The 24,699-nt window shown below is 38.7% G+C and overlaps 2 protein-coding genes across 6 annotated transcripts in view; one reads left to right on the top strand and one right to left on the bottom strand.

The window, feature by feature from the left end:
* Positions 1 to 16,562, top strand: part of Prepl (prolyl endopeptidase like) — a 36,182-nt gene extending 19,620 nt beyond the window's left edge. For all 4 annotated transcript variants that reach the window (XM_029558635.1, XM_017795590.2, XM_017795589.2 and 1 more), the window contains 9 exons: positions 644 to 860; positions 1,354 to 1,539; positions 6,382 to 6,579; positions 8,409 to 8,584; positions 9,777 to 9,993; positions 14,378 to 14,527; positions 14,942 to 15,065; positions 15,989 to 16,062; positions 16,411 to 16,562. In XM_029558635.1, the coding sequence (XP_029414495.1) occupies positions 644 to 860; positions 1,354 to 1,539; positions 6,382 to 6,579; positions 8,409 to 8,584; positions 9,777 to 9,993; positions 14,378 to 14,527; positions 14,942 to 15,065; positions 15,989 to 16,062; positions 16,411 to 16,500 (1,432 nt within the window). In that variant the 3' untranslated portion in view covers positions 16,501 to 16,562. The remainder of the gene's footprint in view (positions 1 to 643; positions 861 to 1,353; positions 1,540 to 6,381; positions 6,580 to 8,408; positions 8,585 to 9,776; positions 9,994 to 14,377; positions 14,528 to 14,941; positions 15,066 to 15,988; positions 16,063 to 16,410) is intronic.
* Positions 16,563 to 16,819: 257 nt separating this feature from the next.
* Slc3a1 (solute carrier family 3 member 1) overlaps positions 16,820 to 24,699 on the bottom strand; it is a 48,253-nt gene continuing 40,373 nt past the window's right edge. For both annotated transcript variants that reach the window (XM_008823080.1, XM_008823079.2), the window contains 3 exons: positions 23,350 to 23,517; positions 21,784 to 21,900; positions 16,820 to 17,553 (listed from right to left, as the gene is read on the bottom strand). In XM_008823080.1, coding sequence (XP_008821302.1) covers positions 17,110 to 17,553; positions 21,784 to 21,900; positions 23,350 to 23,517 — 729 coding nt within the window. In that variant the 3' untranslated portion in view covers positions 16,820 to 17,109. The remainder of the gene's footprint in view (positions 17,554 to 21,783; positions 21,901 to 23,349; positions 23,518 to 24,699) is intronic.

The raw sequence follows: 24,699 nt of genomic DNA on the forward strand, positions 1-24,699 counted from the left end.
TTTGTCTTTTTGAAGCAGTTTCTCCCTATAGCCCCAGCTGACTGGAACTTGCTATGTAGACCAGACTGGGCCTTGAACTCGCAGAGATCCTCCTACCTCTACCTCCTGAGTGCTGGGACTAAAGGTGTGCACCACCACACTCAGCGAATAAGCACCTTTTAAATCTTCATCCTTCAATTTTCTTTTATGGTAGAGCCTAAATCTTCCAATAAGAAAGAGAATTGGCCATGGATGACGACTTCTACTCTGCCTGGCAAGAGAATTTAGTCTTATTTCTTTCATGGAATCATTGTGTAATTGCTCTTAAACAAATCATTTCTTTATAAGAACAAACCTTTCTTGTTCAGTTTTTCTATATCATAAAAATTCACCAAAAATGCTTAAAGATTGGAGAGTGACATTCATTCAAATTAATTGTAGGTATCTTCCCAGGTTTATATTTTGGCACCAGCTCTATCGTGCGTTTAAATAAACCCCTTAAATATGTTTATGGAAATTAGCAATCCATGCAAATGATTTCATACTCACCACTTACATATCTAATAGTACTACAGAGTGGAAAATTGGAGTTTGGTACCAAAATCTAATGTCTGCAATCATACAATAATAACTACTGAAATCTCATGTTTCTTTCTCTCCTTAGCTACTTTGTTTTCTTGTATCTTACAAAAGATAGTCGTTTCCTCACCATAAATATTATGAACAAGACAACTTCTGAGGTATGGTTGATAGATGGCCTGAGCCCTTGGGATCCACCAGTACTAATTCAGAAGAGAATACATGGAGTCTTGTACTATGTTGAGCACCGAGATGATGAATTATACATTCTCACCAATGTTGGAGAACCTACAGAATTCAAGGTATTTCTCATTTCTGCTTGTCCTCACCAACATTCCTTGCTCTAAGAGAATTGTTTGTGGGTTAAAAGGTTGCTACTACCTTCCTACACATTATCAGTTCTGTTTCTCTTCCCTTAGAGCTAACATCTCTACCTATTTTAATTGAATTTAAAAGATCAATAAATGAAATATATTCTATCCTACTTATATTAAAAGAACAAACTTCAACTTGTGATGGGGTGACTTGGCAGATTGGGTTAGTGTCCGACAGACAAACTGGTGTATGTCCACTGGTTGACTGTCAACTAAGCACTACACATATCATTTCACCACCCAGTATGCTAGCCTGGGCTTAAATGGCAGCTTTCATACATCATCCGGCATACGGTTTAAATCTTTAACTCCTCCTAAAATAGTGACAACTAGTATGGTCGTCTTTTCAGTGGTTTCATCCTTGAATGTTGTAGCCTTTCTGTTTTGTCATCTAGATCTCCACTAACTTTGTTTCTTACAGCTGATGAGAACAGCGGCTGATACCCCTGCTATTATGAATTGGGATTTATTTTTCACAATGAAGAGAAATACAAAAGTTGTAGACTTGGACATGTTTAAGGATCACTGTGTTCTGTTCCTGAAGCACAGCAATCTCCTTTATGTTAACGTGATTGGTCTGGCTGATGATTCTGTTCGGTCTCTAAAGGTATGTCTGGTACTATTCATCAAAACACAGTTTCATTTAATAGAGCATCACATTTTGAATATGGTGTACTTTTTCTTTTCTTTTTTTTTTTTTTTTTTTGGTATTTTTGAGACAGGGTCTCCCTGTAGCCCCAGCTGACCTGGAACTCACTATGTAGACCAAGTCATGTGCTGTTTCTTAAAGTGAATTTTGTATCTCTAGAATTTAGCATACTGGCTTTTTCTTAGGCTTAGATTTATTTTAGAGTTAATTGAGAAACCTTGTTTTTTTTTTTAATTTTATTTTTATTTTATGTGTATATATGTATTACCTGCATGTAGGTAAGTGCACCCATGTCATGCAGTGCCCGCGGAGGACAGAAGAGGCTGTCAGATCCCCTGGGACTGGAGTTACACACAGTTGTTCACTGCCGTGTGGGTGCCGAGATTCGAACCCGGGTCTTCTGAAAGAACAGCCAATGTTCTTAACCGCTGAGCCATCTCTCCAGCCCCAAGAAACCTTGTTTTTAATACAGTTTTACTTAAACTAATACCTTACAGTATGGACTTCAGAAATATAGTTAGGAGCCATTTATTTACCTTTCTGTATAGCTCTGTGTATCAGGTGTCTTTACAACTTGAGGTACAGCAACTCAAGCCTACTTGGCATCTAGAACCCAGCCACTGACTGCTGCTTGCCCACGTGTGTCCCAGGAGGACAATAGTTATGTCCACTGTTTTTCTGCTGCATGTCTATATATGTGTTATCCCTTTACCCATGCTTTGCTCTCTTTCATTCATGGGTGACAGTGATCTCCACAGCAACACAGAAAGATGACGACAGCATGTCTGACTAGTTAACACTGCCTGTGGCTGCAAGAACAAGATGAAATGCCTTCAGAAATAAATAAATACTTAATAAATTTAGTGAATGGCAACCTTATTGTCCAGTTTCAAAGCAGCATTAAGTAAATTAAGGTAGCAGGCCTTGAAGGAAAGTAGGGCACCATTTTGCTATGGGGAGAGTTATTGAGTGAATTGAACAGCAAGCAATACGCCTTTTAAATCCCCCCTTCCACATTGTCAAAATTCCTATTAAAGTGTAATCAAGTCAATTCAGTGGCTGTTTATTGAACTCCTATGTGCGGAATACCATATTCAGCATTATGGAATGGAAAAACGGAACTAAATATCTGGCCTTAAAGAGAATAAAGTTTTTTGTGACAGTAGACTAGAACACAAAGCTAAGTGTAAGGTACTTTTACATAAGAGATATCAAAAACAAAATTAAGGAGCTCAAAGGAAGAGAAGAATTCTTGGTTTAGGAAAGTTTTTGTAAGATAATATAGAGAATTCTTTTTTTATTATTAGTTTTATGTATATGTGCATATTGCCTACATGTAGGTAAGTGCACCCATGTCATGCAGTGCCCAAGGAGGACCAAAGAGGCTGTCGGATCCCCTGGAACTGGAGTTACAGACAGTTGTTAGCTGCTATGTGGGTGCTAGGATTCGCACCCGGGTCTTCTGCAAAAACAGTGTTCTTAACCACTGAGCCATCTCTCCAGCCCCTTTGTAAGATAATATAAATTAGAGATAGTCTAAAGAGAATAGGTAGTGGGGGCTAGAGAGATGCCTCAGTGGTTGGGAACACTGGCTGCTTTTGTAGAAGAGCAGGGTTCGATTCCCAGCACCCACATGGTGGCTTAAAACTTTCTATGACTCCAGTTCCAGGGGAATCTGACATCCTCTTCTGGGCATTGCATGACATGGGTACATTTACACACAGGCAGGCAATACACTCACATACATAAAATAAAAATAATAAAATATTTTTTTAAAAAGAGAATAGGTAGGATTTTGATATGCAGAATGGGCTAACTCAAGGATGAGAAAACCTTCAAAGCTCTAAGCTGGAGAAGTTTAAAATATTCAGAGAACCAACTCCTTTTTTTTTTTTTTTTTTTTGGGGGGGGGGGGGGGGGGGGGGTTTTTTGAGACAGGGTCTCCCAGTCACCCCAGCTTGGCTGGATCTCACTATGTAGACCAGACTGGCCTTGAACTCACAGAGATCTGCCTGCCTCTGCCTCCCTAGTGCTGGGATTAAAGGCGAGTACCACCATGCTCAGCATCAGAGAACCAACTCTTAAACCTGTTTTGCTGAAGTGGAATGCATTTCTGGAGAATGGAGCTATGATGTAATGCTTTTTCATTGTTGGTAGGATATAAGCAATCTGCATAAATTATGGGAAGGGAAACATTTAGTTTTTGAGCGTGGAAGTAGCTTTAAGTGTTGGAGATGTATTTCATGAGGTTATTAGGCAACCATATTAGTGTAAACTGAAGTAAAAAGGTAATAGGGAAGGAAGTAAGTTTCAAGATTGTTATACTTGTCCAAATAAGAAATAATGATTACAGGAATGCATCACCACACCCAGTTTTATGTGGTGCAGGGTTTTGAACCAGGGCCTTAGGGTGTATGTTAGGCAAGTACTTTACGAATTGAACTATATCCCAGCCTCTAAGATTATACTTCTAGGGAAATATAACCTTTTTGTATGATTGTAAATATTCTTATTTTAAAGGTATTTCTCACTTTGCACTGTTTGAACTTCCATCACAGCAAACATCATAACCATAGATACCTATTACGCTTTGAATAACAGTCTAGGTCATCATCAAATAGAATCAAATGGTACATTACACACCAAATGCTACTTAAAAGTAATTTTGGGGGGCTGGAGAGATGGCTCAGTGGTTAAGAACATTGACTGTTCTTGCAGAAGACCCGGGTTTGAATACCAGCACCCACATGGCAGCTAACAACTATCCATAACTCCAGTTCCAGGGGATCTGACAGCCTTTTCTGTCCTCCGCGGGCATTGCATGACACAGCTGTACTTACCTACCTGCAGGCAATACACGCATACACATAAAATAAAAATAATAAATAAAAAATACTTTTTTAAAAAAAAAAGTAATTTCATGGGAGCTAACAACTATCTGTAACTCCAGTCCCAGGGGATCCACCAGCCTCTTCTGACTTCCGTGGGCATTGCACGACACGGGTACACTTACCTACATGCAGGTAATACACACATATACATAAAATAAAAATAATGAATAAATTTTTTTAAGTAATTTTATAGACTAGACCCTTTTCATGATCCTGGATAATACTGATTAACATCTGTAGACATATTGTACATGAAGGGCAAAACCTTTAGCGCAGTGTGAGTGGTTCATAAAGTATTTCTATGTGTGTAACATCTCTGCCTAGTAGGCACTTAACTAGGAACTCTTTCTAAACCAGATCTCAGCAATGGAGGCATTAAACCTTCCATAAATTTACTTCTCATCCTTGGTCATCATGTCATCAATATTTTCTTATACTTTTTCCACAAAAGAATGATATTTAATTGATCATGATACTTAAAGTAAATTGAGTATATTTTTATTGTCATCCTAGTGAGTCAAACCCAGGACTTTGCACATACTAATCAAACTCTCTTCCACTGAAATTTTGTGTTGTATTCTAACGGCTTTATTTGGAAGAGGAACCGTGTACCTAGGCCAGTGTTCTTTCAGCACGTTATAGCTCAGTAGGAAATATGGCTTAAGATATCTTTGGATCAGCTGGACAAGTGTTTAAAAGAACATAGCCTTGGAATAGTTCTTGTATCATTAAAGCTTTAACCTTTATCCCCTTGGTGTGAGAAAAACGCCCAGACTTTGATTCATTGGTACCAGTTGTCCTAAAGCTAAAACAACATATTCCATAGTCATCTCACCAAAAAGCAGAAAACCTTGTGATTGTATGGGTCAGGGAATCTTGGACCCATACTGACATTAGATTATGAGGCTTGCAGTAAGGCTTCTTTAAAGTACAGATACACTGCAAATGTCTGTCCTTATTTGTGTTTCCTGAAAACAGACTTTTCGGATTAATTAGGAAAAATGTGCCTGATGAACATTCTCTTTGGCTAGAGTTTCTGCAAGTGAAATACTGTACTCTTGATGTTCACAGCCCCCATTCTCCTTTTCAGTAGTGCCGGCCAGTGATGTTTCTGTGCCAAGACCTCTGATTTTCTAAGGAATTTGCTCTTTCTACAATTATTTAGGAAAAGAAAGGCAATTTTCTTTTAACATTCTTACTCTCGGTACCTTTTCTAACACTCTGCCAACTGCTTACCAGAGTTCTTTAAAAGGTGTAAGTGGGATGTTAGTGGAAGGCTTGAAGCTGGATCCTGCTGCTCTAAGAGAATAAATTTTGATTCCTTTCCTTTTTTGTTAAAGTTAAGAATCTTAAGCATAATAGCTTTGAGTCTCTCAGAGTCAGTATGCCTGGAAAGGTTTTGTTCTATACAATGGTTAGCCTCAAAGCTAAAGTTAGAAACAAATTGTTAATGCTTTAGTGCTGCTGAGCCCGTTTGTAGCCCCAGAATAATAACTCTCATCACTGGGCTGTCCAGGCACCAGGCTAACGACTGGTGGGAAAATTATTCAAAACATACACATGAGAGATTTTATGTTCTGTGAGAACAGAGATCTTAGAGCTGTTGCTGGGGTTTAGAATTACTATTTCGTTTGTTCTCATTCGTAACCATTTGGTTATTTCATCATCCAGGTTTATATCCCAAAATAAACTTTTATGTTCAAATCATTTTCATGTAAATCTAGAATCATAATAAACCTTTTCTCACAATTTTTCCTTATCTTATTTGTCATTAATATACAATTTTATTTGTTTACTTGTAATCAATTCTGTTTTAATGAAGGAATTCTTAAATGATATATCATGTGGTAACTGGATGCCCACATCATGTTTGGAGCGGACTCAGAAACTTAATGTTTTATTTCTCCAGCTCCCTCCTTGGGCCTGTGGATTCATAATGGATACAAATTCTGACCCAAAGAACTGCCCCTTTCAGCTTTGCTCTCCAATAAGACCTCCAAAATATTACACTTACAAATTTGCAGAAGGCAAACTGTTTGAGGAAACTGGACATGAAGACCCAATTACAAAGACCAGTCGTGTTTTACGCATAGAAGCCAAAAGCAAGGTAGGCGTAATCTCTCCCTTGAGCTCCCTGAAAGCACATGGGCTCAGGGCTTCAGCTGCTGGGACTGCACTGTTTTCTGAAACAGACGTCTTATGCTACATAAGACTTAGATGGTATTAGGGAATACGTGGATTTTTCTTATTAATGTTAATACATATGTGTTTATTGTAACATAGATTTAAAGTTTTATGACTAGTATGCAGCCTTTCACAAAATTGTTTGATTTTTTTTGTTTTGGTTTTGGGGGGGGGGTTTGTTTGTTTTGGGGGGGTTGTTTTGTTTTTTTGTCTTTTTGAGACAGGGTCTCCCTGTAGCCCCAGATGTCCTGGAACTCACTATGTAGACCAAGCTGGCCTCAAACTCACAAAGGTCCGCCTGCCTCTACCTCCCAAGTACTGGGATTAAAGGCATGAACCACCACGCCCGGCCAAAATTGTTTTTAAAAGTTGAGTCAAAGAAAAAAATGATAATAGTCAAAGTTAGTATCTAGTTATGGCAGAAATTGAGATGGTATGGTCAGTAGCTGATTAGAGTGAATAAACTAATACAGCCCCAGCCTTCAGGAAATATCAGTGTAGCAGGGAAGATGCCAGAGATTAAAGAAATAATTGCTAACGTATTGACTGTTGCAAAGGAAAGCACTGGACACAGGTGGTAAAGAGACCTTATCTAGTATAGCAAGTTCAGAAAGGCCTTCTCTGAGGAAGTGGTGCCGCAGGTAACACCTCTGTGATGATCAAAATTAAACTGAAAAGGAGACAGCGATCCCATTTTATGCAGACACTTGGAATTTGAGGAGCACTGATACAGTTCAAATAGTATACAGGAGGTTAGTAAGATCAAAGTCTGTAAGAAAGGGAAAGTTAGCAGGGAGAAAACTAGAGCTAAGAAACAAGAGAAATCCCATACATCTTGTACTCCAGGTATAGTCAGTATACAGAATTTATAGTTTGTGTGAATAAGGATCAAATTGATAGATTAATTATAGCCTTTGGTTTAAGGAATTTTCAGACCTTAGCATATCATACATCAAGTAATTTCCCAAGAGCTTGGGTCCTAGACTGAATACAAAGAAAAAGGAAGCTGAGCACCAGCATCCCTCTCTCTGCTTCCTGACTGCAGACACAAGTGTGAGCAGATCCTTGACATTCCTGTCACCATGCCTTCTCTGTGCCAAAATAAACCTTTCCTTCAAAAAAGCCTAATAAATGTAAATGGGCCTTTTAAGGATGTGGGTGCTTTACCACCAGTAAGGTCAGAATGCAATTTCAGACCCTAATGTTGAGAATTCTGAGTATGGGAAACAAAAAATGAAGCTGATAAAACTTTTCATTTAGAATATTTGTAATTATTAAAGGATAAGAAATGTCAATATCTAGCCCTAGGCATAGAGAGAATTTTATGCTAAAATTTCCAACCTTGTTAGTTATTTTGGTTTTACCTGAAAGAAAAAAAATTAATATTCAGCAATGAACTCTTTTATGTTACTTTAGTATTATGAAAAGTTGTGCTAATATTCATGCCAGGTCTGTTCTTTTCTGGGAGGTAGCAGGGTAGTTGAAATCAAGAATGATGTATGCTGTGTCTGTAGAGACCATAACTTGTCACAACATTGATGTTTGGTGTCAGTAAGAATCATGCAGAGGGTTGAGGGGGCAAGTGGACTTCATTATATTTTAAAGATAAACCATTTAAAACTCTTTGGGGACTGGGGGTTTAGCTCAGTGGTAGAGCCATTGCCTAGCCTGTGTCCTGGCTTTGATCCCAAGCACTGCAAAGAAACAAACAAGAAAGACTTCCTAACATGTGTAGTAATTCTTCATTTCCAGGATGGAAAATTAGTGCCAATGACTATTTTTCACAAAACGGATTCTGAGGACTTACAGAAGAAACCTCTCTTGGTACATGTCTATGGAGCTTACGGAATGGATTTGAAAATGAATTTCAGACCTGAGAGGCGGGTCATGGTAGATGATGGATGGATATTAGCATACTGTCATGTGAGGTGAGTCAGCACATTCAACCTGTCACATGAATGCTAGAACATTGAGACAGCTACAGCAACAATGTAGTAGGGCAAAAGCGTGCCTTCTCATCTGCCTTCCTAGGTGTATGTATTCCTAAACCTGCTGGGACTTGATTCAGAGAACAGATTAGTGGATCCAAAGAACCAAAGGGTGGATTTTTTTTTAGGATTTTTAAAAATAGATTTAACAGCCTTTATACTTAATTAGTTACGTTGTTATTTCCAACCAATTCTCCCAAGTTTAGTTTTGGTTTGGATAGGTGGTGGTGGTTGTTGTTTGGTTTTGGATTTCTGAGATAGGGTCTCATTATATAGTACTAGCTTACCTGAAACTTGCTTTGTGGACCAGGCTGACCTCAAACTCACAGAGTTCACAAAATCTGCCTCCCGAGTGCTGGGACTAAAGGCTAAAGGTGTCTGCCACCAGACTTCTTTCTAATTCCCATTTTATTTTAGCGTTTTCAAGACATAATTACAATTTTATTTCTGCTTAAAATCTTTTCTACCGCCCTTTTTCCAGAACAAAGTCCAAATTCCTCAGTAAAGTAGTCTTAATGATCTGACTTATCTGTCTAGTAGTATCTTTTGGCTTTCAAATAACATACTCTGCCCCCTCCTTGTCCTAGCGCATTCTGTGTTTTATCTGTGTCTTAATGTTTCCCCTTCCTCGGCCTTTGGGAAACTCACCTGCCTTCACAGCTCAGTTTAGGTAGAAGCTCCTGTACATCTGTGCTACTGACTCATTATATGCCCTGACAGAGTCTATCCTCTGCTGCTGTAAAGTTTTCTCCATTTTATTACAGCAGCAAGCACAATGCTTTGATAACTCTGGTTTGCTTTCCTCTAGCAATTAGGATCTGTTCCTTGGGATATTATGCTTGTTTATATGTCTAAGGTCCTTAGTAAGGACAGTCCTTAGTAAGTAGCAGGTAGGCATTCAAAGCATACTTGTTGAATCAGTTTTTGATTATATTAACAGTTGGTAATTTTTCTCTCTGAAGAACTACCTAGGAACATTTTAGACTTTGCAAGCCAGTGTCTGTTGCATATTCCTTCTTGTTGTCTCCCAGCCCTTAATAACATGACATTTCTGAGCTTCCATGCTGTACAAAACAGGCCTGCAGGTACGGTTTTCTGACTTCTCCATCATTATCATTTTCTTTCACTGCAGGGGTGGTGGTGAGTTGGGCCTCCAATGGCATGCTGATGGCCGCCTAACTAAAAAACTCAATGGCCTTGCTGACTTAGAGGCTTGCATTAAGACGCTTCATGGCCAAGGCTTTTCTCAGCCAAGTCTAACAACTCTGACTGCTTTCAGTGCTGGAGGGGTGCTTGTGGGAGCGTTGTGCAATTCTAATCCAGAGCTCCTGAAAGCTGTGACTCTGGAGGTAAGTAGTCTGTCTCTTCTGTTTACAGAACAGGGCAAGAGTGAAACGGGAAATGTCTGTTACAGTTGGAGTGTAGCAAAGCTTTGAAGTTTAAACAGAGTTGTAGCTCTAGGAGAACTTGTAAAATCACTTAATCTTACTTTTTATTCTTCCCTGACAATAAATTTTACTAATTTTGAAGAATTTCCATTGAGAGACTAACGGCTCTTCCCAGTAACCATTTTCTATTTGTCAGAACCTTCATAATTGGCACATTTGGAAACTTATCATGTGTATCATAGTTGTAGACATCTAGTGGAGCCTCTGTAAATCTGGATGCACTGAGACCTCTGACTCTTCGTCAGTATAACAGTGTGCTGCCCACACTACACTCCTGGGCTTAGGGACTCCCTGTTCTTAGCTACTCCAGTCTTTACTTTCTTCTCTTTTTCACTATATAACTAGTCAGTCTGGCCTCGAACTCAGAATCCTCCTACCTCAGCCTTCAAAGTGCTAGGACTATAGGTATACTTTCATTGAAATGTCGTGCCCTGTTCTGAAAATGTTCTGTACTCTCTCCTACCCTTCCATAGTATGAAGCTATATTATAGCATTTGGTTTCACATCCATCTCCTGCTTTCTGGTTAGAGTCTGGAAAATAATGACTGGGATGGGTCACTGTAATTCTTTCCAGGGCAGGGCTTTTGTTTGTATGTTTGTTTGTTGAGTGCAAGAGGTAATAAGTAGGTTTTAAATAACCTTGGTCTGTAAATATATTTTCCATTAAAAATAGAAATACTATTATATATGTACATACACACACACACATATATATATATATATATATATATAGAGAGAGAGAGAGAGAGAGAGAGAGAGAGAGAGCATTACTCAGGGGAGAATAAGGGGAGATGTGGACAGGGATGGAGATCTAAATACCATCAAATTATATTATATGAAAATTACAAAAATTCAAGAAAAGAAGAAAAAGTTATTTAAAAAAATAGAAGTACTAAGTATAGAGGAAATAAACCTACCCACAAAAATAATAGCAGAATCACTTACAATATAAAGTGAAGCCTTGACTTTTAGAAATTAGAAATAGTCAGAAATGCATGTGTAAGGATACTTATCTCAGGTTGCTTTTTACAGTGAAGAATTGGGAACAACCTAAACATCCAACAATAAGTGTTTGAGTGAATCAGTTATTAATTACAAGTACCCAATTCCCTTAGTATTTGAAACATAAAGGGTTTTTAATTGAAGAATATTATGTTAAAAATGGATATGTTCAGGTGTATTAGAGGTATACAGCCAGGAACAGAACTGGCCCAGTGAGGCCATTACCAGTCACTGATGAGCACAGGGCATCTCACAGTACTGCTGCTGCTTCTAATATCTGGATAGCATCACACTTATACCTGAATAAATGCTCCCGATCATTGTTTGTACAGTAGAGATAGGCCCTTTCTAATGAGGTCATTAGCTTTGCAGCCAGAAAAAATTACAGGCACCCCACATTGGTTAATGGTAATGTGAGAGAAAGATAAAAAGCATAAACTGGGGGCTAGAAGGATGACTCAGTGGCTAAGAGCATTGGCTGCTCTTGCAGAGGACCTAGGTTCAATTCCCAGCACCTACATGGTAGCTAACATCCATTCATCACTCCAGTTCCAAGGGATCCAACTCCCTCTTCTGACCTCCGTTGGGCATTGCACAACACAGGTGAACTTGCATACATGCAGGCAGTACAAATGTGTGTGTGTGTGTGTGTGTGTGTGTGTGTGTGTGTGTGTGTTTCAAAGCATAAACAGAAAAATAGAGGTTTAGGTGAAAAAGTCTTCGTTTTATTAAATGTTTTAACTCTAATTAGAGCTAAGTGGTTTTTCTCTTCTTACCTTGAATATTTTCCAGATTTTATCCAATTAGTATTTATTCCTTTTTGTTTGTTTGTTTGGGTTTTTTTTAATTTTTACAAAAACTTTATTGAGAATTTCATACATGCATATAAGGTGTTTTGATCAAATCCATACCTACTCCCTCCCCTCCAACATTCCCCCCCTCTGAAGAGGGAACTCTAAAATCTTTTAAGGATTAGATACAAAGTCCCAAATACTTCTGACATTTTTGGCCTTTGGAACAGAGTGTGTTACTAACAGGCCCAAGAACATTTTGACTTTTAGCCAAGAAACTGGCTACATTTCTTTGGGGTCTTTTTACCCTAACTGCCTAGCCAATTCCTACCTCCTATTCTTATCGCGCCATCCTCTGAAGGGGTTACCCAAATTGCCAATAAGGAATAGGGATACCAATGGCTCTGGCTTCTTCCATGCTGAACAGGGACACAGGGTGAGGCAATTGGAGTACCCCTTCAGTGGGTCTATCTAAAAGACTCCCAAATTGCATAACTCTTGTCTCTAAGGGGAAAAGAAAGTCCTTGAATCATGAATAGGAGATGTGAAGGAGAAGTAAAGGCAAGAGTAATTAGCATTACAAGTTCTAGACAGGGAATTAGAAAAAAGTCAGAACAGGGCAAAATTCAAATGTTCATAAGAGAGTCCATTGAAGTTTCTTGACAAGGGCTTCCAAAAGCATCCCTCTATTGGGTTCTTCCTCATTTTTCTTTTGTCTTCCAAGGCTGGACTAGTTGGCTGGGAAAAGTGGCTGGATACTCAGGTGAAGGTCCAGTGACCCTGCTTGGCACTCCTTTAATGAATGAGCACAACTGTCAACAAGCCCAGTTGTGACTATGTTTAGCAGTCAGTCCCAGCAGAAGTCACGATGATGGTAGTTATAGCCGGGGTGGTGGTACATAACTTTAATCCCAGCACTCAAGAGGAAGAGGCAGGCAGATTTCTGTGAGTTCAAGGCCAATCTACATAGTGAGTTTCAGGCCAGCTGGGGCTACAGGGAGACCCTGTCTCAAAAAAAAAAAAAAGTCATAATATTTATTATTTTTAATGTAAAATTTCAACAGATGAAGCACCATTTATGTGCTATTGGGGACTTTTCTCATTTATAAAAATTTCTAATTGTGGCAAAATAACAAAATTTAGGATCTTAACCATTTTTAGTGTGCAGTTGACTAATGTTAACATGTTTACTTTGTGCAGTCTCCAGAACTCAGTTTTAATCTTACAAAGCTGTAGCACTGTGCCCATTGAACAATTTTCCAATCCCTGGAAACCACCTTTTAGCTTTTTCTCTGCATGAATTTGACTACCCCAGGCACCTCTTGCAAGTGGAATCATACTGAATTTACCTTTTTGACACTGGTTTATTTCACTTAGATGATACCCTTGACATTCATATTGCAAGAGGTATCAAAAGTTCAATCTGAGCCAGGTGTGGTGGTACACGCCTTTAATGCCAGCACTCAGGAGGTGAGTTCGAGGCCAGCCTGGTCTACATAGTGAGTTTCAGGCCAGCTGGGGCTATAGGGAGACCCTGTCTCAAAAAACAAAGTTAAGTCTGTTCTATGCATTGCTTCTTCCTTGTACAGTATCACTTTCAGATTCCGCTTTCAGCGCTTTAGGGTATATAGCTGGGATTGCGAGAGCAGAAGGTAAATATAAGTTTAATTTTTTGAGGAACTACCATACTCTTTGCCATAGTGACTACCCTATAGACTCTAGCCAACAGTATGTAAGTATTCCTATTTTTCTGTGTCATTACCATTTGACATTTCCTGAATATTGTGGGTTTTCTTCTAGTATAATAATTATGTTTTCTAGTTCACTTTCTATTGCTGTGATAAAACAAAACTAACCAAAAGAAAAGAGCTTATTTGGCTTACATGGCCAGTCACAGTTCATCCTTGAGAGAAGCCAGGACCAGGAACTCGGGCAGGAACCTGGAGGCAGGAGCTGAAGTACAGGCCATGGAGGAACGCTGCTTGCTGGCTTGCTCCCCTGGCCCATGCTCAGCCTGCTTTCTTATACAATACAGAATAACCTGCCCACCCACAGTGGGCTGGGCCCTCCCACATTTCTCAATAATTAAGAAAATGCCTCAGAGAAATACACACAGACCAATCTGATGGAGGAAATTTCTCAGTTGAGATTCTTCTTCCCAAGTGTGTCAAGTTAACAACTGGAACTATCCAGCATACCATCCTAATGAAAGTAAAGCCATATTTGTTATGTTAAGTAAAAATATGAGAAAAGGCACCAAACTAAAAACAAAAATTAGGAAATTAGAAGATATATTATTTCTTATTATATAAATGTCATTTAAGGAGTCTGAATGCTTTAAAGCCAGTTGCAAATTACCAGCTCTGCTTAAGACTTCTTGAGCTGTGTTCTTCCATATCAGGATATGTATTTATGAAGTACATTGTTTTTGAAACTCATTTTACCAACCTCTTAGTTGGTTTATAAGTTTGGCCTTCTTTTTGTTTTGATAGGCACCTTTCTTGGATGTTCTCAACACCATGGTGGATACTACACTTCCTCTGACACTAGAAGAAATTGAAGAATGGGGCAATCCTTCATCTGATGAAAAACATAAGAACTACATAAAACGCTACTGTCCCTACCAAAATATTAAGCCTCAGGTAGGAGATGCAGTATGATACACTATCCTAAAGCAGTAGAGAAGGTAACTCAGGACACTTAGCTGAGCCAAGGAGAGAGTTAGAAGAGCCTTAAGAGGTGTTTCTGCTTATGATACCAAATCATCTTTAGGATCGTGTCTGTTCATACCCCATGTTTGCTTCAGTTTAATAGCTCAAGAGAATATAGTTATCATGCCTTAATCCATTTTAACTAGATAAGTGAAGTTATGGTCTCTCTAGAAAAGAAAAGGCTGTTCCAGGTAAAAACTAGTCTGGTACTATAATACTGGTACCTGTTCAAGAATATTAGCTAAGAAAAAACATGGGAGAAAGCTAGAGGAACTTACTTTTATCCCTATCCGGTGGAAGGAACCATAGATGCAATACCAACTCTTGATACGTGTTTTCTTTCAGCATTATCCTTCAATTCATATCACAGCCTATGAAAATGACGAACGAGTACCTCTGAAAGGCATTGTAAACTATACTGAGAAACTCAAGGAAGCTGTTGAAGAACATACTAAGGAAGCAGGTGAAGGTATGAGACTGCCTGGAATCAGGCAACCTGGCTAACAGGATTAGTATCCTCAGCAAACAGCTTGAAGTAATACTTCATGTTACAGACCAAGCCATCTGCCTGTGATACAGGATAAATTGTTTCATTATGCTGCCTACCCAGTTAAAGTCCAAATAGCCATGACTGCCTCATCTCTCCTTCAGGGGATAACATTAAAGTCAGCAGGACATGAAGCAAAAATGAACTTAAATGTAAATTGAAGATCTCTCACAGTCATTCATTTAAATGTGCACACCTTTAATCTCAGCCCTCAGGAGGCAGAGGCAGGTGGATCTCTGTAAGTTGGAGGCCAGCCTGTTCCACACATGTGACTTCCAGGTGGGCTGGGACTAGAGAGACCCTATTGGAAAAAAAAAAAAAAATCATTCATTTAACAACATAAGGCATCTTTCTTTGGTGTCTCTAGAAGGTTTTGCTTTGGAGCTTTGCTATCCTAATCCTAGCTGCTTTAAGCTCGCTCATTTTTATTAGATAACTCTGTTTGCTTTGAAACTGTGTATTATGACAGTTCTGAGTTTGGAAATAGGAGGGACCCACCTATAAGTCAGAGTCTCCATGTCCCCGGCTCCAGTTCTCATTCCATCTATTGCTATTGCTGGTGTTTCCAGAGTCCCTTTCTCCCAGGTTCCACAGGCCATTGACTCCCTCCTGGGTCACAGCCTTCTCCATGTGGTGCCCCTTTATCCAGCTTCCTCAGCCATTAGGTCTCTGCTTGCCCTGGTTTAGAAACTTGGCTTTTGCTCCTTGCCCTCCCTTCTCTTTGGTGGTATTGATGGTGGTTTTATTCCTTTACTATTATTTGAATAAAGTGCTCAAAAGGAGAGGGCAGAACTGGGTCTCCATCTTCTAAAGACCTGATTGTTTTTATATGTTAACTCTTTCAGGTTATCAGGCCCCCAACATTATTTTAGATATTCAGCCTGGAGGGAATCATGTGATTGAAGATTCTCACAAAAAGGTATGTTACCCAGCCACTGTCAGTTGACAGAGGCCTCAAATATAGATGTGTTATATTCAGATTTTTCAATGGTTGAAGTAGGGTTTATGACAGATATTACACAGATGTCAGGCCCAGGGCATGAAGGAAGGGGTGGGGTCACTGCATCAAGAGAAAAGACTCACCCTTGTACTCAGTAAGGGAGCTCTGGTAAAGAAAGTAACTGAATCTTAATTGTTAGAAAGCTTTTGCCTCTTTCTGAATAAAAATACTGTGTTATAAATTGCTGACTTCAGGGTTAGGTTAGCTTCTGAAAGACAGAAAACGTTAGAAGTAGTCCTATCTAACTTTCAAATACATTTCTTTTAGATTACAGCCCAACTTAAATTCCTGTATGACGAGCTTGGACTTGACAGCACCAGTGCTTTCGAGGCTCTTAAGAAGTACCTAAAATTCTGAAATGCTACATTCAGCTTGGAACCAGAAACATAGAAATATTGGTCTTATTTCCAGTTGGGTTAAAAAAGTGAGGTTTTTAAGTTATTATGTAATTTTTTAAAAGTTGCTTCTTCATCTAAAGTTTTGCTTAATGTACATCTCGCTTATACTGTCCCTGACAGTGATGCATATGCCCCTTAGCCTGGGAAAGAAGTTTTCAGTCATACTTCTTCTTAGGATGTAGAGAAGGGAGTCAGGAAGGACTGAGGGTGGCAGAACTCCAGGCCTCCCTTCCAGTCAGAACAGCTTTGTGTCTTTTAATAGAATTTTCTTTGAACAGTTTACAAATCAGTGTCCTTCCGCTTTGCTAGTAAATGTTGTTTTTATACTGTGGCAGTGAGTCCCCTTCCAATTTCATGATTCCATTTTAAAGAAAAGGGTAACAGTCTTCATATTAAATGCTTTAGAACTTTGGAATAATCTTTTAAACATTTTATTATTCCTTCAGACATTTGAGACTCTTTTCCTAAAGCAGGGATAGTCATGCTACAGAAATGTCTGAGAATTACTGACTCTGCATAAAGTTAACTCAACATTGTGCTGTATGTAAAATTAAAATACAGCAGGTCCCTAACAGAGACTGTACAGTATATTTAGTGTACTGGAATAGCAGGCTCGATTGGAAACAAAGCATTTGTCTCTGAAAGCTGTTTGATGATGAAGGAGATTCTTCATGTTGTGTTCCAAGATGAGTCCTTCTCCCTTCTCCAGAGAAATAGCACGTGGATCGACTTCACTGCCTTTGGAGGTTGAATTGGTACTTAATCCTATTCTCAGTTTTGAAGGAAGACCTGAAATCAAGTCCTGTAGATTTAGCAGTGTTGATGATTCTCCAAAGTTTAGAACCACGATAAAGACTTTGTCTATGCCATCCAGCTCTCTGGTGTATACAACAGAGTGGCTGTCGTTCCTCAAAAGGCAAAACCAGCCCCTGCTGAGAAGCAGCTCTTTGGCTCGGAGTAGACTTAAATCTTGATATAATTTCAAAGCAGAACTAGGCTGAGTCTTTTGGACCTGTTTTTTTTTAAAGAATATTTACATAAATATTTCATTTTAAGAATTTTTAAGATACTTTAATACCCAATAAGAAATTACCCCCCAAAAAACTTGCTTCTATTTTTGCCCTTTTAAATAACTGCCAAAATTAAATAAATAAATATATAACTGCCAAATTGCAAAGCTTTAAGAAGTCGATACAGGACATTTATACTAATGTGATAGAAATTACAAATTCAGGTTGTCAGTTTATCTAGGACTTGTAGTATGCACAGTGCTCCACTGCATCCTAGAGTTGTTGCAGAAACCAAATTTAATTCCACCTTTGATATCCCAAAGCAAATGTCCAAATGTTCATGGACATTTTACTTGCTTAAATAAAGTCACTCTGTTCTGTGCTGTAACTGCCAGTGCCTGGAAGGAAAAAGCACTCTAACAGTGGGCTTGGTAAGCATCTGATAAATCTGGGTTTATCTAATCTCTTCTGTAGAATACTGTGCTGCCACTGTTGTGCAAACATCATGTGACTTCAGCAGACAGGGACATGATGGGACAGAACGCTGAAAGTGAAATAAAGAAAAAAGCTGCCTAAGATGGAAGTTAGGAAGTGCAGATTTGTTTATTTGGTTTTTTCTTTAACAGTGAAAGGTAGTTTATATCCAACAAAGATTTGTATTTATTTTATAGCTACCTAAAACATATCTAATTTAACACTGTACTTTTCTTTTGTTTCCTTAAGCATTTTTCTATTGCATAGTCTCCACAAACACCACTTTAATGGCAAATGATACTCTATCCGAAGGTTTCCTACACTCAACCCCCCTCCATTTTAGCATTTGCATTTCTAGACCATTATCTTCTTGATTTTTACCCCTCACATTTTTATATTATTTACTTTAAGATAGATTATCAGAAAGATAACTGCTGTGTCAAAGAGTTACAGACATTCGATACCTAATGCCAAATTGTTCTTAAGAGCCGTTGCCAAATCATTACTAGTGCTTGCACCCTTGCCAGCCATGGGGTGGTGGTAGTTACTGTTACTGTTGTTGTTGCTGTTGTTCTTTTGGGGTGGATGCCTAATATGTGTATTTGATGAATATCTCATGAATGTTTAAAAATGTTCTCTTTATCAGGTATAAAAGTATTTATGGTATGTGTATATGACTCGTCAGTTATTACTCGTTTTCTATAGCCTTAGCTAATGCATGAAAATCATAGTCCAGTGCTAGTCACATGAGAAGTGCCCAAGGAGCTACTCTTTTTATCTACATTAATTTGAAGTCTTTCCCTGTAATTGTGGATTTGTCTGTTTCTCTTTGCATTTCTCTAAGTACTTGTTTGATGTATTTTGAAGATTCTGTTAAATGCATAAAGATTCATGACTTTTAGTAGACTGTTCCCATTCTTTTCAATGTCTGAAAATTGCCTTTCTCTCATATAATGCTTTTCATATTGAATTCTATTTTGTCTGCTATTAAATATTTCCAAGCCTGCTTTTTGTAAGTCGTTTTTTGGCTAGAAAATATATGCACATAATATAAAATTCAGTTGCAAGAAGACTATATACAATGGGAAGGTTTTCTTCAGCCATTCCCAGTTCCCCTTTCGAGAGACAGACAAAGGCATTTTATATATAAGCAGTAGCTTATATTCTTGGATTTGTAGGCATCAAATTAAATGGTAGATCTGTGCCTCTGCACGCATATATAGGTAAACATGCTTAGCACAGATGGTGGCATGTTTTACTCTTTTTAATACATGTTATAAATGGTCTCTAAAGGCAGGAGAGATGACTCAGTGGTTAAGAGCACTGGCGTTCTTGCAGAGGACCTGGGTTCAAATTCCAGCACCCACATTGCAGCTAACAACCATCTGTTACTCCATTTCCAGGGGATCTGACATCCTCTTCTGTTCTTTGAGGGCACTGCATGACACAGGTGCACTTACACACATGCAGGCACAATACTCAAACACATAAAAATAAATCAGCTGGGCATGGTGGCATATGCCTTTAATATCAGCACTCAGGAGGCAGAGGCAGGCCAATCTCTGTGAGATCAAGGCCAAGCTGGTCTACACAGTGAGTTCTAGGATAGCTGGAGCTACAGGGAGACTGTCTCAAAAAGACCAACTAAACAAATAAATAAATACATTTAAAATAAAATGAGATAAATGGTCTCTCATCAATGCAGCTTTTCTTTCAAGAACTACATAACTAGTCCCATAATTAAATGAATTGTTTCTATTGGATAAATATTTAAATCATTTCTAAAGTGTTGTGCTATTACAAACAATACTGCAGTCAAGATCCTTGCATATTTATCATTTTGTATATATGTAAATATTCATATTACCTAGGAATAATATCTAAGGATATCTATGAATAAAACTACTAGATCTAAAAGTGTAGGCATACTTTTTGATAGCTAATTTGCAAGCTTTCTTTTTGTTACAGTTGCCTGCTGTATCTTTATTTGTCCTTATAGCTATATTTCTGAATCCTATCTAATCTTTTATTATCTTTTTTTAATATTTATTTTTATTTTATGTGTATGAATGTATTGCCTGCATGTGTGTTAGTGCACCTGTGTCGTGCAATGCCTGCAGAGGTCAGAAGAGGGTGTCAAATCCCCCAGAACTGGAGTTATGGATGGTTGTTAGCCATCATGTGGGTACTGAGAATCAAACCCAGGTCCTTTGCAAGAGCAGCCAGTGCTCTTGACCACTGAACCATCTCTCCAGCCCCCATATCTTTTAACATGTGAATTTAAACTATTCATCTTTGTGACTACCATGTTTCAACATAATCCTGAAACCTTATTTTATCTTTTTGTTTATATTGTTTCATTGTTTTTTTATTTTTTTTTTTTTTTTTTTTTTTTTTTTTTTTTTTTGTTTTTTTTTTTTTTTTTTTTTTTTTTTTTTTTTTTTGGTCTTATTGAGACAGGGTCTCCCTGTAGCCTCAGCTGGCCTGGAACTTGCTATGTAGACCAGGCTGGTCTCCAACTCACAGAGCTCCACCTGCCTCTGCCTCCCAAGTGCTTTTTAAAGAAGCTTTTAATGGATCAATTGGTTAAAGTATGTTTTTTTCTATGTTTTGAAAAGCACACATTTATATCTTTTCTCCTAATCCCAGCACACACGTAGTGGCTAACGTCCATAACTCGAGTTCCAAGGGATCAGATGCCTTCTTAAGACCTCCATGAGCATTGCACAACCTGGGTGCACTTACATACATGCAGGCAATACACTCATACACATAAAATTAAAATAATTTTTTAAAATGTAATTGCCATTGAGGACAGGGGAGATGCTTCAGTGGTTAAAAGCACTGGCTTATTCTTGCAAAGGACCCTGGTTCAGTTCCCACCACCCACATGGTGACTAACAACTGCCTGTAACTCCAGTTCCAGGTGACCCAATACCCTCTTCTTTGCTCCATGGGCATTGCACATGTGGTACATTTACATACATACAGGCAAAACATTCCTACATATGAAATAAAAACTATTTTCAGTTGTTTTGATTTGCTTTGTCGTTGTCCATCTTTGCTGGTACATGCTCTATGGGAGCTCTATGTTGGACTTACATTGGCTTGTGGAAATATTTTGGATATAATAAATGTCAAAAGAGACATTTAAAACATAAATAATACTTTAAAAAATACAAAAAGAATACCAAAAAGGAAAAAAATGAAAAACAAAATAAACATAAAGAGACATGCTTTAGTGTCTTCATGTGATGCAATAATTTTTTTTTTCTCCAGCACACAATCACTATGAGAACAGATAAAAAGAAGCATAGGTAAGACAAAGGGATGTGCTTTTCCAGAATGGCTTTAGGGTTTCCTCATGCCTTGTTTCTTAGGTAAACGACCATGCTCTCACATACACAGGAACCAACCCCTGACTGATCTTCCTGCCACCCGTCCCATCTGCTTCTCTCCTTGACTACCTTTTGAGGGGAAAAGAGGAGGAAGCTAAGCTTGCTCTGAAATCTCATGCTAGATCTTTGAGCGAAGGGCTATGAACTGTGAACGGCTCTTCATGTTCCTCATTTGTGCGCCTGTTCCTATTTTACCAAAAACATGATTTCCAAACTCCTTACAGATTGCACATTGCAAGATTAGTCTGTGATTGAAAGAGTATTAGTTAAGGTTTTACACTCACTCAGGGTGTTTTTAATCCATATGGAAACTCATTCCTTGTTGCTAGACTCCACATAAAAATTTTCATTGGTACTCACATCAACATTCACAGTATGGTAGTCAGAATTGGTAGGTAGCCAGGTGTGATTGCCTTCAGAAAAGCCAGCATTTGAACTATTGTCCCACTGCATTGGTGACTTTGAGAAAAGGGTATTCTGTGCCAGAAAACCAGAAAGAGAAAGCAATGATCAGGTTATTAAAAGATATTTTGGTCCTTCCTGATTTATGTCATAATAATCCCCTTAGCTCTTGATGTTTATAATCCTTAGCATTCATTATGAAAAAGCCCTAACACATGAAAGTCAGTTTCATGCTTTCAGTTTGAAAATAGTGATCTCTTCAGTTGGAAATAGACTTCCATCTGAACTTTTAATATGTTTAGAATCTTCCTGTTTTTTCAAATACTAAAAACGAGCAATGTAGGATTTCAAAGTATACCACGGGCAATTCATAATACTTCATCCTATGATTAACTGATGGAGAATTCCAGAACACTGCCAGAGTCAGCTGACCCTGATTTCTGTCCTGCCTCTTTATCCACCCTAATAATTGCATATGCCCACATACACAGACAAAGGGAGCTGCCGGTAGAAAAGTTTCATCTAGGGGCTGGAGAGATGGCTCAGTGGTTAAGAACACTGGTTGTTCTTGCAGAAGACCCTGGTTCGAATCCCAGCATCCACATGGCAGCTGACAACTGTCTCTAACTCTAGTTCCAGAGGATCCGACAGCCTCTTCTGTCCTCCGTGGGCATTGCATGACACGGGTGCACTTAGATGCAGGCATAACACTCATACACATAAAAAATAAAATAATCAAATATATTTTTTAAAAGTTTCATCTAAACCAAGTATTAGGGAAATTGAATCTCATCCAGGTGAGACTGTACAAAGTAAGGGTTTCAGATCAGTCATGTATCCAGCAACTCAACTTTAGACCCATAGCCTCGAAACAAAAGCCACCCAGCTCAGAGGCTGTGGATTATACTTGATAACAAAGAAGAGTCTGTGCTGTGGTCACTTGAGATCTAGCAGGTCAGAAAAACAGAGAGGTAAGTTCCTAACTCAGTGCTTGGGGAGAGAACAATAATACCCAGACTAAGCCTCTGATTCTCAAGTTTTCCTGTGCCTCCGAATCTGCCAGAAAACCTTTAAGATGCAGGCTCCTTGGTTCTATCTAAGAAGCTCAGTTGGCTCAGAAGGCAGCATTTTTTAAAAATATTTTATTTATGTGCATTTTATGTGTATGAGTGTATTGCCTGCATGTAGGTAAGTGCACCGTGTCTTGCAATGCCCAAGGAGGTCAGAAGAGAGAGTTGGATTCCCCTGGAACTGGAGTTATGGACAGTTGCTAGCTGCCATGTGGGTGCTGGGAATCAAACCCAGGTCCTCTGCAAAAGCAGTCAGTGCTCTTAACAGCTGAGCCAGCTCTCCAGCCCCAGAAGGCAGCACTTTAATGTACTTCCCAACCACCTAGAAAGCTAATAATCCTTACTGTCAACAGTAAAAAGAAAAACAGTGACCATGATGTTTAGCAAAGGGATAGCAATAGTAAATTCTCTGATTTTTAGCTGTGGTACATAGTTAAAAGTGTATTCAACTTACAATATCATAGCTCTCATTGAAATTTGTAACAAAAATATTTCCCATTCCTATTTCTTCCCCATAATAAGTTATGGGTGTTCCCGGAAGTGTAAAAAGAAGCATGTTCATGGTGTTGACATATTGGTTCCCCAGACGAGAAGTCAGCCGGGTAGTTTCTGGCCCACCAACCTGAAAGGAAGATATTTTAAGAACACAGCTCTACACATGATTTTATGGAAGATTTACCTTATTTGAAATAGAAAGTTCCCTAGGTAGAAAAGGTATCTCTGTGAGTATGTTAGTATCAGCAAGCTGAGATCTGAGTCCTGAGCCTGCTACCTACCGTTAACTGGCCTGTTTGCTACTGTAACCACTGAACAACAAAACGGTGGTAACAATTCACAGATCAGTCATTGCAAATGATACTGCAAATAAGATTAAAGAGTGTATGTTTAAATATTCTCACATTCGAATAATATCAACAGCAAACAAAAGTTTCTTCCATAAAGTACAAAACAAGGGCCAGTGTCATGGCTCGATGGATAAGGTGTTTCCAACACAAGCCTGGACAACCTGAGTTCAATCCCCAGAACCCACCTAAAGATAGAAGGAGACAACTGCCTCCACAGAGTTGTCCTCTGCCCCCCATATGTATGCCATGACACACACATGCCGATTTACACAATCACACACACAAGTTAAAAAATGTAAAAATGAAGAGAACATGGTAGAAATAACATATGAGATGCATCTAATGTGTCTATTGTTTTGACTTTCAAACTAAAACAAATTTTAAAAGAAATTGGGGGGCTGGAGAGATGGCTCAGTGGTTAAGAGCACTGGCTATTATTACAGAAGACCCAGGTTTGAATCCCAGCACCCACATGGCTGCTAGTAACCATCTGTAACTCCAGGTCCAGGGGATCTGATGCCCTCTTCTGTTCTCTCTGGACACTGCATGACATGGGTGCATTTACACACATGCAGGCACAATGCTCATACACATAAAATAAAAATAATTTTTAAATAAGTTGGGGGTTGGGAGATAACTCAAGTGGTAAAGTACTTGCTATGCAAGCATGAAGACATGAGTTTGATCCCCCACATCGATGTACAAAAGCCAGGCGTGGTGGCAGCACTTAGAATTCCATTACTGGGGAGGCGGAGCAGACAGGAAGGATCCCAATGAGAGACCCTCTCCATAAACAAGGTGGATGCTCTTGAGGAATGGCACCTATGGTTGAGCTCTGGTCTCTGGACATGCACACACACAAAAAGGTAAATTAATTCCTTTTTCTAAAATATTTATTTATTTATTTATTTATTTATTTATTTATTTTTGGTCTTTTTGAGACAGGGTCTCCCTGTAGC

This window comes from Nannospalax galili, unplaced genomic scaffold (assembly GCF_000622305.1).
Source record: "Nannospalax galili isolate Female #2095 unplaced genomic scaffold, S.galili_v1.0 scaffold286, whole genome shotgun sequence".
NCBI classification, from domain to species: Eukaryota; Metazoa; Chordata; class Mammalia; order Rodentia; family Spalacidae; genus Nannospalax; species Nannospalax galili.